The 13212-nt window shown below is 47.2% G+C and overlaps 1 protein-coding gene across 1 annotated transcript in view; it reads right to left on the bottom strand.

Moving 5' to 3' along the window:
- LOC307086162 (phosphatidylinositol 4,5-bisphosphate 3-kinase catalytic subunit alpha isoform) overlaps window positions 1–13212 on the bottom strand; it is a 50756-nt gene that overhangs the window by 6660 nt on the left and 30884 nt on the right. Inside the window, exons 10-18 of the mRNA XM_079751268.1 lie at window positions 9647–9771; window positions 9433–9514; window positions 8397–8561; window positions 7927–8030; window positions 7519–7690; window positions 6860–6966; window positions 5884–6005; window positions 5269–5347; window positions 4607–4777 (exon numbers count right to left, since the gene is read on the bottom strand). Coding sequence (XP_079607394.1) covers window positions 4607–4777; window positions 5269–5347; window positions 5884–6005; window positions 6860–6966; window positions 7519–7690; window positions 7927–8030; window positions 8397–8561; window positions 9433–9514; window positions 9647–9771 — 1127 coding nt within the window. The remainder of the gene's footprint in view (window positions 1–4606; window positions 4778–5268; window positions 5348–5883; window positions 6006–6859; window positions 6967–7518; window positions 7691–7926; window positions 8031–8396; window positions 8562–9432; window positions 9515–9646; window positions 9772–13212) is intronic.

The following is a 13212-nucleotide window of genomic DNA, read 5'->3' as shown; positions in this document are numbered from 1 at the left end:
TACCACCCTTACCTGACAGAGAAAGCCTCCAGATAGATCGCAGCAAACAGGGTAAATAACTTAAAAACAAACGTCTCCAAAAAGCATGAATAGATTTACAAAAGGCCAAATGACTGACCAATCATCATCCCCCTCATTAGGGATGGGTCAGAATATCAGATTATTCGTTCCCGAGGGTCAAAGTAGATTTTTTAACATTTGGACCGTTAACATTTTGTCCCATTCAAATAAACGGACGGAACTAATGTTGGACACTTCAAAGGGCATTATCCCGATTATACCATGGTCACTTGCCAAAGAAAATAAATATTTTCATTTATTTTTCATGCGTTTTACAATCTAAATATAAAGTTTTGAACAAGCCATAACTTTGTTTCCCTGGTAACGCCTGAGGGTTTGACTAATACCTGGTACAGTCATTACCCTCCCGTAAGGTTCTTATGCAACGGAAACGTTGTTCACTCCTCCAGTAAATAGGACGGACCTTCGCTACGACTTGGCAACGGGAGGTATTCTAGTCCGCTCAGCTATGAGCCAGAGAGCTAACATTATGCATTCTACATATTCATAATTCAACATTCGTCCCAGTCTTTATACCACAGATAATATAGGGTCTAGAGCAGGGGTTCTCAATGTTTTGACAGCTGAGGGCCAATTTAGGAACCCGAAATTTGACTGCGGGCCGCCAAAGGAAAAAAAAAAAGGCGGGAAACACCGTCAGCATCCCAATGGTAAAAAGAAACATTGCAGACCTCTGGGAGTGAGGTCAAGTGAGGTCTAAATCCCGAAACTGAGGTTCATCCTTTCAAAGTAATGTACAGTCGGATTAAAACTAACAAATTTAACAGGATTTAATTGAAAGCTAGAGAGACGACTTTTCTCTTTATATTTCTTTGAATTAATATTGATATATTAATTTTAAAAAAAAACTTTTTAATTTTTTTTTTTTTAATTTGCAGTATGTCATTGCGGGCCGCCAGGAATGTTTCTGCGGGCCGCCATTGGCCCGCGGGCCGCACTTTGAGAACCAGTGGTCAAGAGCATATAACCACATTGTCTGATTACAGTTTAATGCATTTTTTACAATTTACCAGCTCTCGTTTTGAAGGCTGAACAGACAATTTGACGGAACTACTTAGCAGGTAGTTGTTTTTTTGCGCGTAAGATATTTAGTGATTTCTTGCCGACTATTCATGGCAGCCTTTGTGAATGTCGGCACACATCGAATAATCGATTATTCGTTCATAGCACCCACTGATTATTCGACCATGAAAATTTTGAGTTATTCACATCCCTACCCCTCATCCCTAAATTATGTAACACTTGGATTAGAAGTTAAACTCCATTTCGCTGAAAGGACGTTGGTTCTCTAACCTATTTAGGCTGAGCGTATCTTTCTTTTTTCCCTGATGTAAAAGGACCTTAAAGGAGACATACTATGGTGTTTTCCCATCAAGTAAACATAGTATTTGAGTTCCAGAAAACATGTTTTTGAAGCTGTTTGCTGGAAATAGCTTTTAGGAAAAAAGATCTCGCCTACTGCTATTCCCCTCTGATTCAGTCCCTTCAGAATGCGCTGTTTCTGGTGTCTGTAGCTTTAATGCAAATGAGCTGCTGCCCATTGACCAATGAGCTGTCAGAGTGAACCACAGCATGGAGGAGAAGTGGTTGTTGTATAAGTGGCTCTATATCTATATAATATAATACAGGCCTCTCAAGTCTCACGCATTCGGCGTGAGACACACGCAATTCAACCCATGCACACGCCACAATTAGCATTTCTCACGCAGAGAAATTACCAGGATAGTGTCACCAATTTGCGCCGCTATTTAACAGTGGAACAGGTAGGAATCAAATGGGTTTCCCATAGGGTAACCAGATGTCCTCTTTTGCCCGGACATGCCGTCTTTTTGAGACACAAAAAAAAATGTGTGGCGGAATTTCAAAATCGTCCGGGATTTTATTAAAGCCTCATACAAGTTCACATTGAATTTGCGTTGCGTTTCTCTGGGTCGTTCACAAACTAGTTAGGCTACACCCTCCCCTATTCAGTTCTGTTCGCTTTGCATTGGTGGAAGTGAGTAGGGGGAGTGGTTAAGTAGAGCCTTCAGATTGGAAGGTTTGACTTACTTAGTTACCGTCATGTTTTGTATTTATTTTTTTTACCATTATTGTTTTATAGGGACAAACATTAACACATTTCTCCTACAGGGGATTGATAAAGTTCTATAGATCTATTGAACAGAAAGAAACACTTGGTCATACTTTACAAACTTGACCACAGCATTGGCTTACTGAATAACACATATATTTTAAGCATTGGACTGAATGCCACATAAATATATCATGATGTTTTTGCACGTTTGCAACATTTAAAAGCTCAGGGAAAAGTATATACCTCTACTGGTGTTGCTTAAGCCAATAGCCTTTTGAGGCAGTGTTGTTTCTGAATATGTATATGTGTTAAGGGCCAATAATGCTTACTATCATACATTCGTCACCATGTCTGTGGACACATTTGCACGCAGTCACATGTTAATATACCCAAAATTTTGTATGCGGGTGGGAGCACCAGAGACCCAGAACAACACCCCAAATCCCAGGAAAAGTGTTGTTTTAATAATATGTCCCCTTTAATACAACAATATAATTCCAAAATAAACAGCTCACCAAATGAAATAGCCTACCGATTGCTATTCAATAGGTGGTCTTATGCAGGATTAAGGACTGCACACGTGATCAGAGACAGTCGGCTACACAGTCCATTTACAGTAGATCCCTCCGTGGAGAAGTAGGCCTATGTTTCATGATAGATATCACGTTCTTTAATGAGTTTAATGATTGATTACTCGTCCCCATCCCTAGTATCTCCTCAGGTGTGTAATTTAGGTGTGACATTAATGGGCTGTGAGCCGATGCAACACAGACTAGGATGGATCAAATGGGCATAAACATGTTATTTCAGAAAACACAGATTCATTGAGACTTCAGATTTTAGAGCACCTCCTACAAAATGTATCAAGCCACATTGTTTACAAAAAATATATATATATATATATATATATATATATATATATATATATATATATATATATATATATATTCATTTTTTTATTATTTGCTGAGGTGGTAATATGATGCGTGGAAGGGGGTAGTCTTTCAGGACTCACAACAATGTCCCAACATTGGAAACAAAAGCATAGCTGTGTGGCTTGAAAGACGTCACATAGAGATTCCTAAACAAAGACGTAGGATCCTTATTTTACTAAACGGAAACGGGTCGAAAAGTGTCACAAAATGACCGAATGATGGTACAATACGTGCATTTGGTCATTCATGATCGTACAGATGGCCACATTCTTGTAAGAATACGTTAAAGGGGACATATTATGAAAACAACACTTTTCCTGGGATTTGGGGTGTTGTTTTGAGTCTCTGGGGCTCCCACACGCATACAAACTTTGAAGAAGTCTGTACATGATTTTTTGACTGAGATATGCATTCCTGAAAGCACCCAACCTACCAAACGAGCGAGTCAGTTTCGGCGCCCCCTCCTACGCAGGAAGGGGGCACAGTTGAATATTACTCCCCACTTCCCTACTCCAAGATATCCCCCACTAGGAGTCTTTACTTGTTGTGGAAGTGCCAGAGACGTCAGACGCAGTCTTTATGATTCATAATATCATCCGAGGTGCACATAGCTTTTGGCCGTGATATTGGATATAATATTATATAAATACCCATATATAATATTATTATTATATTATTTGGTATAGAGCTCAGAAGTCCGCAAATGGCAACAATCCCTTCTCCTCCATGCTGTGGCTCAGTCTGACAGCTCATTGGTCAATGGGCAGCAGCTCATTTGCATTAAAGCTACAGACACCAGAAACAGCGCATTCTGAAGGGACTGAAACAGGGGAAAAGCGGTAGGCGAGTTTTTTCCTAAAAGCTATTTCCAGCAAACAGCATCAAAAACACTTTTTCTAGAACTCAAATACTATGTTTACTTGTTGGAAAAACAACATAATATGTCTCCTTTAATGATCATATTCTGGTTACTCTGCAAACACAGCCCAGCCCTGTCATTTTTAAAATCACTGGGTGCTACTGCCGACTGCTGGTATGTGGGCTGACACACAGTCAGGTACTTCTCAACTACTAACACACAGACAAATATCCAAACACATTTGCAAATCGCCACACACATTTGCAGATCTCTGCCAATGCAGAAAAGTTAAGAGAATGCACAAGTAACTGATGACTTGAGCAAAATACTTAGCCATATGGATTTACAGTTTTGTTTGGTCATTTACAGATCTGTTTTACACATTTACAAATCTCAATAGGTAAAGGCACATGCAAATTCTGAATACACGTTCACAAATCGCAGTACGCATTTGGAGATTCTCATATCCCATTACGCACTCTTTGATGGAGATACAGTTACCCAACTTTCCACTCAAATTTGAAAATAGTTCTACTACATTAACGGCCCCACTTTTAATGGCTCAGAACTTCTTGAAAGAGAAACACAGAGACTACTGGACTATCCTGCCTCCAGGATTACCACTGTAAAGACCTGGCGAAAGGTAAAACAGCTCACATCTCTCCTCGGTTCTTGTCCTTGAGCCACTGGTGCAGCGTGTGGCTGTTGAACTGCAGCGCTCCCTTCAGGCCGCCCTTGCACTGGATCTGCATGATGGTGTGGGAGTTCCTCACCACCTCGATCAGACCCACGCAGTCCCCGATGGACAGGCACCCATATGGCAGCATCCTGCGGGGCACAGCAAGTGAGAGAGTGAGGTGTGTTTGTGTGTGGGTATGTTTGTTTAAGAATGTGTGTGTGTGCGAGTTTTACCATATATGTTTGCACGTGAGTGAATAAGATGGTGTGTGTTGGTAGTAATAATTAAAAGAAATGTAATATTCTGAGAATCTTCCAAAGCAAAGTGTAAAAGGAGAAGCTAAGAAGTGTATTTATCTGGTACCTCGAGACTTTACTAGCGAGAGGGAGAAAGAGATGCAAGTGAGCAAACGAGTGAGCGTGTGTGATACAGAGGGATATAGAATGAGCATAGGAGCCACTTTTAAATCACCGCATCCACATGGGCCGGCCACTGTAAATCAGCATGCAGGTACTGCAGCACAGATAAAACAGAAGTTGAAGGGGAAGGAGGAGGAGGAGGAGGAGGAGGAGGAGGAGGAAGGGGGCAGGGCCAGTCCGGTTCTATCACAGGGCTGTCACTACGGAGACGGGGAGCCTACCTGAGATCAAGACCCTGGTTCTGCCAGATGTTCTCCATTATCCTGATGATTTGCAATGTCAGCATGTCCTGCCTTAGATCTGGAGGTAGAGAGGAGGAGAGGGAGAGCGAGAGACATATGGAGGGAGGAGAGATGGAGAGAGAAAGAGAGGATGAGAGATGAAGAGATATAGAGAGGGGCAGGACGATGTGGAGAGGTGTTTGAGATGCAGAGAGGGTGAGGGAGGGGGAGTTGAGGATGGACCATTGGACAGAGAACAGAAGGGTGAACGTGTTAGCAGGAGCGCATCTTTGATCACCTGACGTCCCTTAAGGAACTGAGGCTGAGGTTGTATGAACTTAACCGCCTGCATCCGTCTGCGATGCGGCAGGCTGCAGGAGGAGCTGTGGCGTGTGGAGTTGGACACGTTCCTGGCGTCGCCAGGAACGTGTCAGGGTTAAGGACCACAGAGGGAAGTGGTGTTGTATAAATAAGCCCTGCTCATGCATTACGCTATACAACTATACTGTGTGCACGTCACAATATGAGACAAGGAGAGATGAGACTGCCGGGAAAATAGGCAATAATGAAGGAAGGACATGGGGGAGTGGGGAGAGGGCGGCGTCGTGAGCTCACCATCTCCGTTCTTGAAGATGATTTCATTGCTCTGGAAGAGGAGCTCAGACATCATGTCAGGGTTCTCCCAGTTCAGCCACAGAGGTCGCTTGGCAGAAGACATCATCCTGCATTCCTCTAGCCTACAATAGAACACATTCAAAACCAATAAGCAAACAAAAGCAAAGCACAATGGACTAGGAAAAAAAAAAGGGGGGTTGCCTAATGGCCCTGCGGTCTTCGGTGAGGGTTTCAGTTCGCAATAGTATATACAACCACCTGGTGCCGCCGTTTCAATTCCATTCAAAAAGCTTTATGGCACGATTATTGTTTAGAACAGTATTACCGATGCATTATTTATCTTCATTTTTGGTACTTGATGGAAGTATGTTTTCTTTCCCTACGAGAGTTTTGTTAATGCTTGATTATAAAATATATATCTATAAAAATACATAGATATATATAATATATATATCTCTATATTTTTTTAATACATTGGTAGTCAAGGCGGGGCCCTATTGTTGCTAAGGCCGCCTTAACCATACAGTGCTGGGGGAAACACTGAAAGCTATCACGCTCAACAACATTGGACCAGCCTACATACTAGCGTGAGAGCTAGGCAACATACTAGCGTTAGATATAGCTTTAGTACTAGGTTGAGGGTTATGCAAGAGCTTGCTTACATACTATTCTATAACAAGGAAAGCTATATAGCAACATACTTTGAGAACTAGCTTTTTTCACTAGCCTATGGAACAGGGAAAGCTAATCTTCTAGTGTGAGATAGCCTAGAAGTAGCCTACCCGAGCATATCTACGTACTAGCATGAGAAATAATCTACGTACTAGTCATGGGAGCTAGGCTACATATTAGCGTGGGAGCTAGCGAGAGAGCTACCTTCTAGCCTGAGAGCTTGACCTCATACTAGCATGAGAGCTTGCCTATTTACTAGCTTGAGAGCTAGGCTGCTTCCTAGCCGTAGCGCTAGGCTTCCTACCGGAGGTTTCCCAGCTGGTGGGCGGGGTTGAGGGGCGAGGTGAAGCTCTGCAGGGCGTCCATGTAGTCGGGCCTCCTCATGTGCTCCACCAGGAACTTCATTTGGACCTGGCAAGAGCACAGAGATATAAAAAACAAAATGATTAAATCTATCCTTTATAATAAGTGTCGCATTAAAAAAGGCTTGTCAGGTGATTTAACACGCCGTTTCGTTGCAGCACCTCCCCGTGTGTGTTCCAACAGCTCTTGGCAGACAGTGTGTAGGCATGGGAGCGTGCCAGGGTGCGTCTCAAACGTTATTAGTTACGGTTTTCACACTTCTCTGCAGTTTTGTCTTCTGGCAGCAAAGAAACTTTCTTTCATCATCGTTTCCTCAGCCAAACAAAAGAAAAAACATCCCAACAACCATTTATCCAGCGCGCTGAGATCCGATATGAGGTGCCGACAAGACCGCTCGGGCGGCTGTCAGCACATTTCTATACCCCACTGTCACTCACTCCTCTTTCAAAGTGGGCTGCTGTTTATTATTAAATATAGTAAATTAATGAATTAAGTGAGTCGCTGAAACACAGGAGGGATGCTGTGAACCGAGGCGAGAGCGTGTGTGTCCACGCCTTCATCTCTTTAGGGTTAGGGCTAGGTACCTTTTTAGTCCCTTACCTTCTGGGCTTCATCCTTCTTCTCCTGCTTGAGAAGGTCTGTGAGGTTGATGAGCTTCTCCATCGCCTCCACCTGTCTGCTCAGGTGCTTCAGGTACATACCGCATGCCCGGCAGTAGGACTCCAGCAGCAGGCCGAACCGCTGGCTCACCGTCTTGTTGTGCATCTCTGACCTGGTCAGGCGAGGAACACAGAGAAAGAATAGGGGCATGTGAGAGATAGCGAGGGAGGGCGTATTTTCTTATGTATAGTGTTGTTTTTGTGTTGTCAAATAAGAGTAATTACACTGGTGTGTCAAACACAGACTAATAAACATTTCCATTCTATTAAATGAACGGGTCGATGTGAAGTGAGGCGAGGTCCACGAGATCACATGAGCTATTGGCTCAACAGCTTCCTGATTCCTCACTTCAAATGCCAGAAGAAGAAGTGTCCTATACGCTGATTGGTCAGGGCTTTTTTCAGGAGGAACCGGGCCAGCGGGTTGTCCAGGTACTGCTCGTACTTCAGAACCTAGAGACCAGACACACAAGATCATTGTTTACTTGTTAAAATTAACAACACCTAGTAAGCGTTATATAAATCCTATTACATAAATGTTTGCTTACACACACTTAGAAAGAGACAAAAGCGAACGTTTTGTAAATCCAATCAGATGACCGGATTCAAACAGTCACATTGGATAGCATCTATAAAGTATTTATTTCGACAATTTCATCCAAAACAATTTACAGCTTATTTACTTATTAAGATACAAGTCAATCATGACCTTGGGATGCCTACACGCAAGACTGAGAATCATACCAATACTAATGGTTCTCCAGTAGAGTCCCTAAACCAGACCCTAGACCCTCCCAGTATGCTACACAGTACACACACCTGCACCAGCTGGATGAGGTACTGGGACAGCCGGTCATCGGTCAGGTACTTCTCAAGGCACTTCACCGCAAACTCCCTGATCTTGGGGTCAGGGAAGTTGCAGTCCAGCAGCTCCATTGCCTGCTCAGGCTTAATGGCCGGCCAGTCCTTCAGCAGGCAGTACATCTGGGAGGGGAAACAAGCCCTTCAGCACACATGGAAATGCGCCCCACCCCCACCAAAACAAACAGTACTTTGACTTCCCTTTACGTTGTTGATACGGTTGCGGACCGACGCCCCGCCCTCATGGGTAAAATCCTCTGTTTGTCAATGGCCATGCAACTGACCATGTGTTTTTCCCCGCATGTGATTTGTTTACCATTATGTTAATTTTGATGTGGCTTTCCCCGGACGTGATTGGTTGCTGCATCGGAAAGCCGAGGATCCGAGGAAGACAAAAGACGGGCGAGCTCAACATTTGCGGCAGCTTGTCTCGGATTTGCAGCTTGCCACTTATGTCTTCAAATGCTTATTTTGTACTTGATCGAGGCTCTTGTTAGCTACCTGGGAACTGGGCCAGGGTAAGTTTGTTAGAAGTTATCGAATACCGACACACAGTTACACCTTTGTTTAGAAACACTAGGCGCAGGGGTGCTGTTCCACTCGTGTATTTTGCGGAGCTTTTCTTTGGTTATATTCATTTCTTTGATTTGGACAGCACCCAATGGCCTTTTTCCTTTTGTAGTTTTGCCTCCTCTGTTTGTGTTTAGTTGATTACCCCAAGATCCGGGTTAAATAAACAACTTTAAGTTAACTAAAGACATCTGGTTTTATGTTGCCACCCTTTTCCCTGGCGGGGGACGTAACAGTTGTATTTATTTACTTTTCCAACATCCTAAAATGCACTCCAAAGCACATTTGTCCCAGCGTTATCTCTGTAAAAAATCTCTAGAGTTGCATTAATCTGACGAACAAGGCCACAGGCCGAACCGGTTACCCATGTGATGCCCTTCAAAATAAGAGCCCGTCAGCGTTTGGAAGTGCGAACACAGCGTACCTGTGCGGACTCATCTCTGGAGTTCCATTTCACCGCCAATAGGAGCTTGGGAAGGATGTCTGGTATGTTGAAGCAGTAATGTCTAAAAACAAACCCAAATGTTTAATAATTCATATCATATGCATAAATATAGTAACAGCATATTGCACAGGTTAGGTTTGGAGAGCTTCTCGCTACTTAATAATGGAATCAGAGAGAAAACACACAGCCTCACCTGTGCCTCCAGAGGAAATCTTTTTCCTGCTCTGTGATTTCAGAGAGGGGGTCCCTGCTACAGACCAAGTGGAGCTGCTCGTTGTCGCTGTCAGTCAGGGGGTTGTCACGCGCCAACCTGTTACTCTGGGCACAATAGAAGTCCCTAGGATTAGATCCGCTGATCACATTCTGACACTGTGCTGTTGTACTGCCAGAACACCGGCCCATCTACACCCACTTATACTTACACAAATGCTGACACAGACATGCGCAGACACACACACACACAGACATTCAACCACTGACACACACACAAGCCTAGAGAGACACACGCACACACACACGGCTAGAGACACACGCACACACACACGGCTAGAGACATACGCACACAGATGCCTAGAGACACACACACACACGCCTAGAGACACACACACACACGCCTAGAGACACACACACACACACGCCTTAAGAGAAACACGCACATACAACCACTGACACACACACACACACACACACACACACACACACACACACACACACACACACACACACACACACACACACACACACACACACACACACACACCTAAAGAGAAACACGCAGAAATACAACCACTGACACACACACACACACACACACACCAGTGGAGGCTTCTCCAGTGAGCAGAGGGAGGAAGATCCTCCTTAACATTGTTGAGAATAAAAAAAATGTAGATTGCCCAGACTACTAATGAATTAATGCCCTTAAATATGACTACTCTAATGCCTTTGTATATGTAATGTTTGTTTCCCTGTGTAAAGGGACATTAGCACCCCCTATCGCCTATTGAAAATCACTGCTTGAGGACATTCCTTCCTCGGCCTTCACTGACTCCCATTCATTTCCCCGGCAGTGTTGGCGGCTGGGGAATAACATGGGGTTCAATGGGAGAGAGCAAATTCCTCCTCTGAGTGGGAGTGACCAGCTAAGGTGTCTGAATCACGCCAAAATCTATTCATGAATAGGCTGGAGCCCTGGCTGCACTATGAACCAATAAGAAGGAGCCCTGGCAGCGCTATGAACCAATAAGGCTGTGGAGCAGCCGGAGGGAGGGGTTATCCCCTCAAGTCTAGGCTACGAGAACCAACAAACCTGCTCAGTCACATGCCTCATTTCCACCAAGCGGTGCAGTAATGTTTTTTGCGGTACGGTGTGGCTCTGTTCGCTTATATTGCCGTTTCAACCGAGCGGTGCGCTTCGGTGCGGCTCGGTTCACTTATATTCTTGTTTCCACCACCAAAAGTTAGGCAAGGTCCCGAAATGAACGCACTGAGCCTACCTATTTTTCAGCACCCCTCTGTTGGGCTACCAAGCCGTCTGAAAGGGTGCTGAAAACTTGGAGCTACACACGTTGTGGCAACCCGGCCCCGACACAGCGGCCCTGGAAGCCCAGGGGGCAGGTAATACAGGCAGTCTACCACCCTTTTCCCCCAGAGGGAGCCAAGGACTGCATTGGAGCAGCCCCAATCAATGCAAACGGGAGACACCTGCGAAGGAGGCCAATCAGGCACAGGAGAGGGTTTATAACCAGAGTAGAGACGTTGTCTAGAGGAAGGAGGTATGTGACCCATGCAGGAGCAGAGAGCGGACCGAGACTCCTTACCCGGACGGACCTTTACCCCAGCACCTGGTCTAGAGGAGACCACGGGACTACACGGAGGGACCTCCTCAACGGGATACCGGGACAGCGCGTGAGAGACGACCACAGCGTCCCCAGTGGCTCACGGAGCCCAGACTCTTTTTAGTTATAGTTTTCATTGACGGGTGATTCCCCTTTTTTTCTGATCCGGATTTAATAAACGTGCCTTTGGTGGCAGTTTGTGAGCATCAGAGACTCCTGTTCATTGCTCGGAGGCGGGGCTGATAGACTCGGGTCACCACATATGGTGGAGAAGGCAGACAATCCGGCCGCGCAACCGGGTTTTTTTCCCTACTAATTTCTCGGGAACATGCAGAACCCAGACGGAGCCGCAGCTGCGGCCGCCGCCCTGGGAGACGCCGCAGAGGAAAGGGCCCTCCTCCGGCAGGCCGTTAGACGGCTGGAAATGCGCTCCTCCGAGGTTTCTCCGATCTCGGCGCCCACCAGCCGCCTAACCAAATTAGGACCAGAGGACGATGTGGAGGCGTACCTGGAGATTTTCGAGAGGACGGCTCAGACAGAAAGTTGGCCGGAGGACCAGTGGGCCCACATCGTGACCCCCTTCCTCACGGGACCAGCACAGCAGGCGAGCCAGGACTTGTCCCCAGAACAGGCGGGTCAGTACCAGACCCTCAAGCAGGCGGTCCTGGCGTACTATGGACATAGCCTAGCGGCCCGGGCCCAACGGTTCCACAACTGGCGGTTCGACCCCAAGGGCGCCGTGAGGTCCCAGGTCGCTCAGCACGCTCGGCTCATCAGGAGATGGCTAGCGGGAAACGATGGCCCCAGCACGTTCGATCGGGTGTTACTGGACAACACCATCTGCCAGCTACCACCGGAAGCCCAGAGAACCCTCGCCACCAACCACCCGAACACGATGGATGAGCTGATCCGCCAGCTGGAGAACTGGCAGATGGCCTGACAGCTGAGCAGCGCCGTCCGGCCACAGCCCCGCCCGTACGAGACCCGTAGGGACCGACGGGGACCGGAACCCCCTCGACGGATAGATCAGCCGAGACCGCCGACCCCATCGCAGGAAGCAAGGCATGGCGGTGTTATATCTGCGGCCAGACAGGACACTTTGCTCGCCATTGCCCGGAGAACCGGGACGAGTCTATGCCCTCGGCCGGCCAGGACCATGCCTACTCACCACCTGTTGGGCACATCAGGAGGCCGGAGCACCGAACCTCCCGGCTCGGGTGGGCGACAAGGACACTCAGGCCCTCATTGACACGGGGAGTGTCGTCACCCTCCTGCGACCCGACCTAGCCGTCGGAAGGACGGGGGAGCCGATGGAGGTCGCCTGCGTACATGGGGCCACCCGCACCTATGACACGTGCCATGTGGTCGTGCGGACCCCCCGAGGGGCCTTCACCGTAAGGGCCGGGATCGTACCCGACCTCCCCGTGCCCCTATTAATCGGGAGAGACTGCCCCATCTTCCACCGACTATGGAACGCGGAGCCAGGACCCAGACCGCCCCGTCCGCAGCCAAGGCCACGCCGACAACAGGTTCGACACACCTATGGAGCCCGGGCGCCGCACTCCTCCCCGGCCGAGACGTCGGGAGAGGGAGACGTCACCGGGGGAGATGGCCCCGACCCACCAGGCACGCCAGGCCGCCGGATAGGCGAGACTCCTCGCCTGGACCCGCCGGGGACCCCCGACACACTGACCGTGTCGGAGCAGCCGGCTGGGTTAGGGGAGACGGAGAGTTCCCCCCTCATGGAGCTCTCGGACTTCTCCCCAACCCAGAGAGCGTCGGCTCGCCCCGGACAGTTCGCCACTGCCCAGCTGCAGGACGACAGCCTGAAGCACGCCTGGAGCCACGTTTTCGCCCACGACGGTCACGCCAGGGACTCGGTGAGTACCCTACCTCACCCACATTTCTGCACCAAGTCAGGCCT

The sequence above is a fragment of the Pollachius pollachius genome, assembly GCF_949987615.1.
Source record: "Pollachius pollachius genome assembly, chromosome: 14".
NCBI classification, from domain to species: domain Eukaryota; kingdom Metazoa; phylum Chordata; class Actinopteri; order Gadiformes; family Gadidae; genus Pollachius; species Pollachius pollachius.
This window is presented reverse-complemented; position numbering and strand designations above follow the sequence as displayed.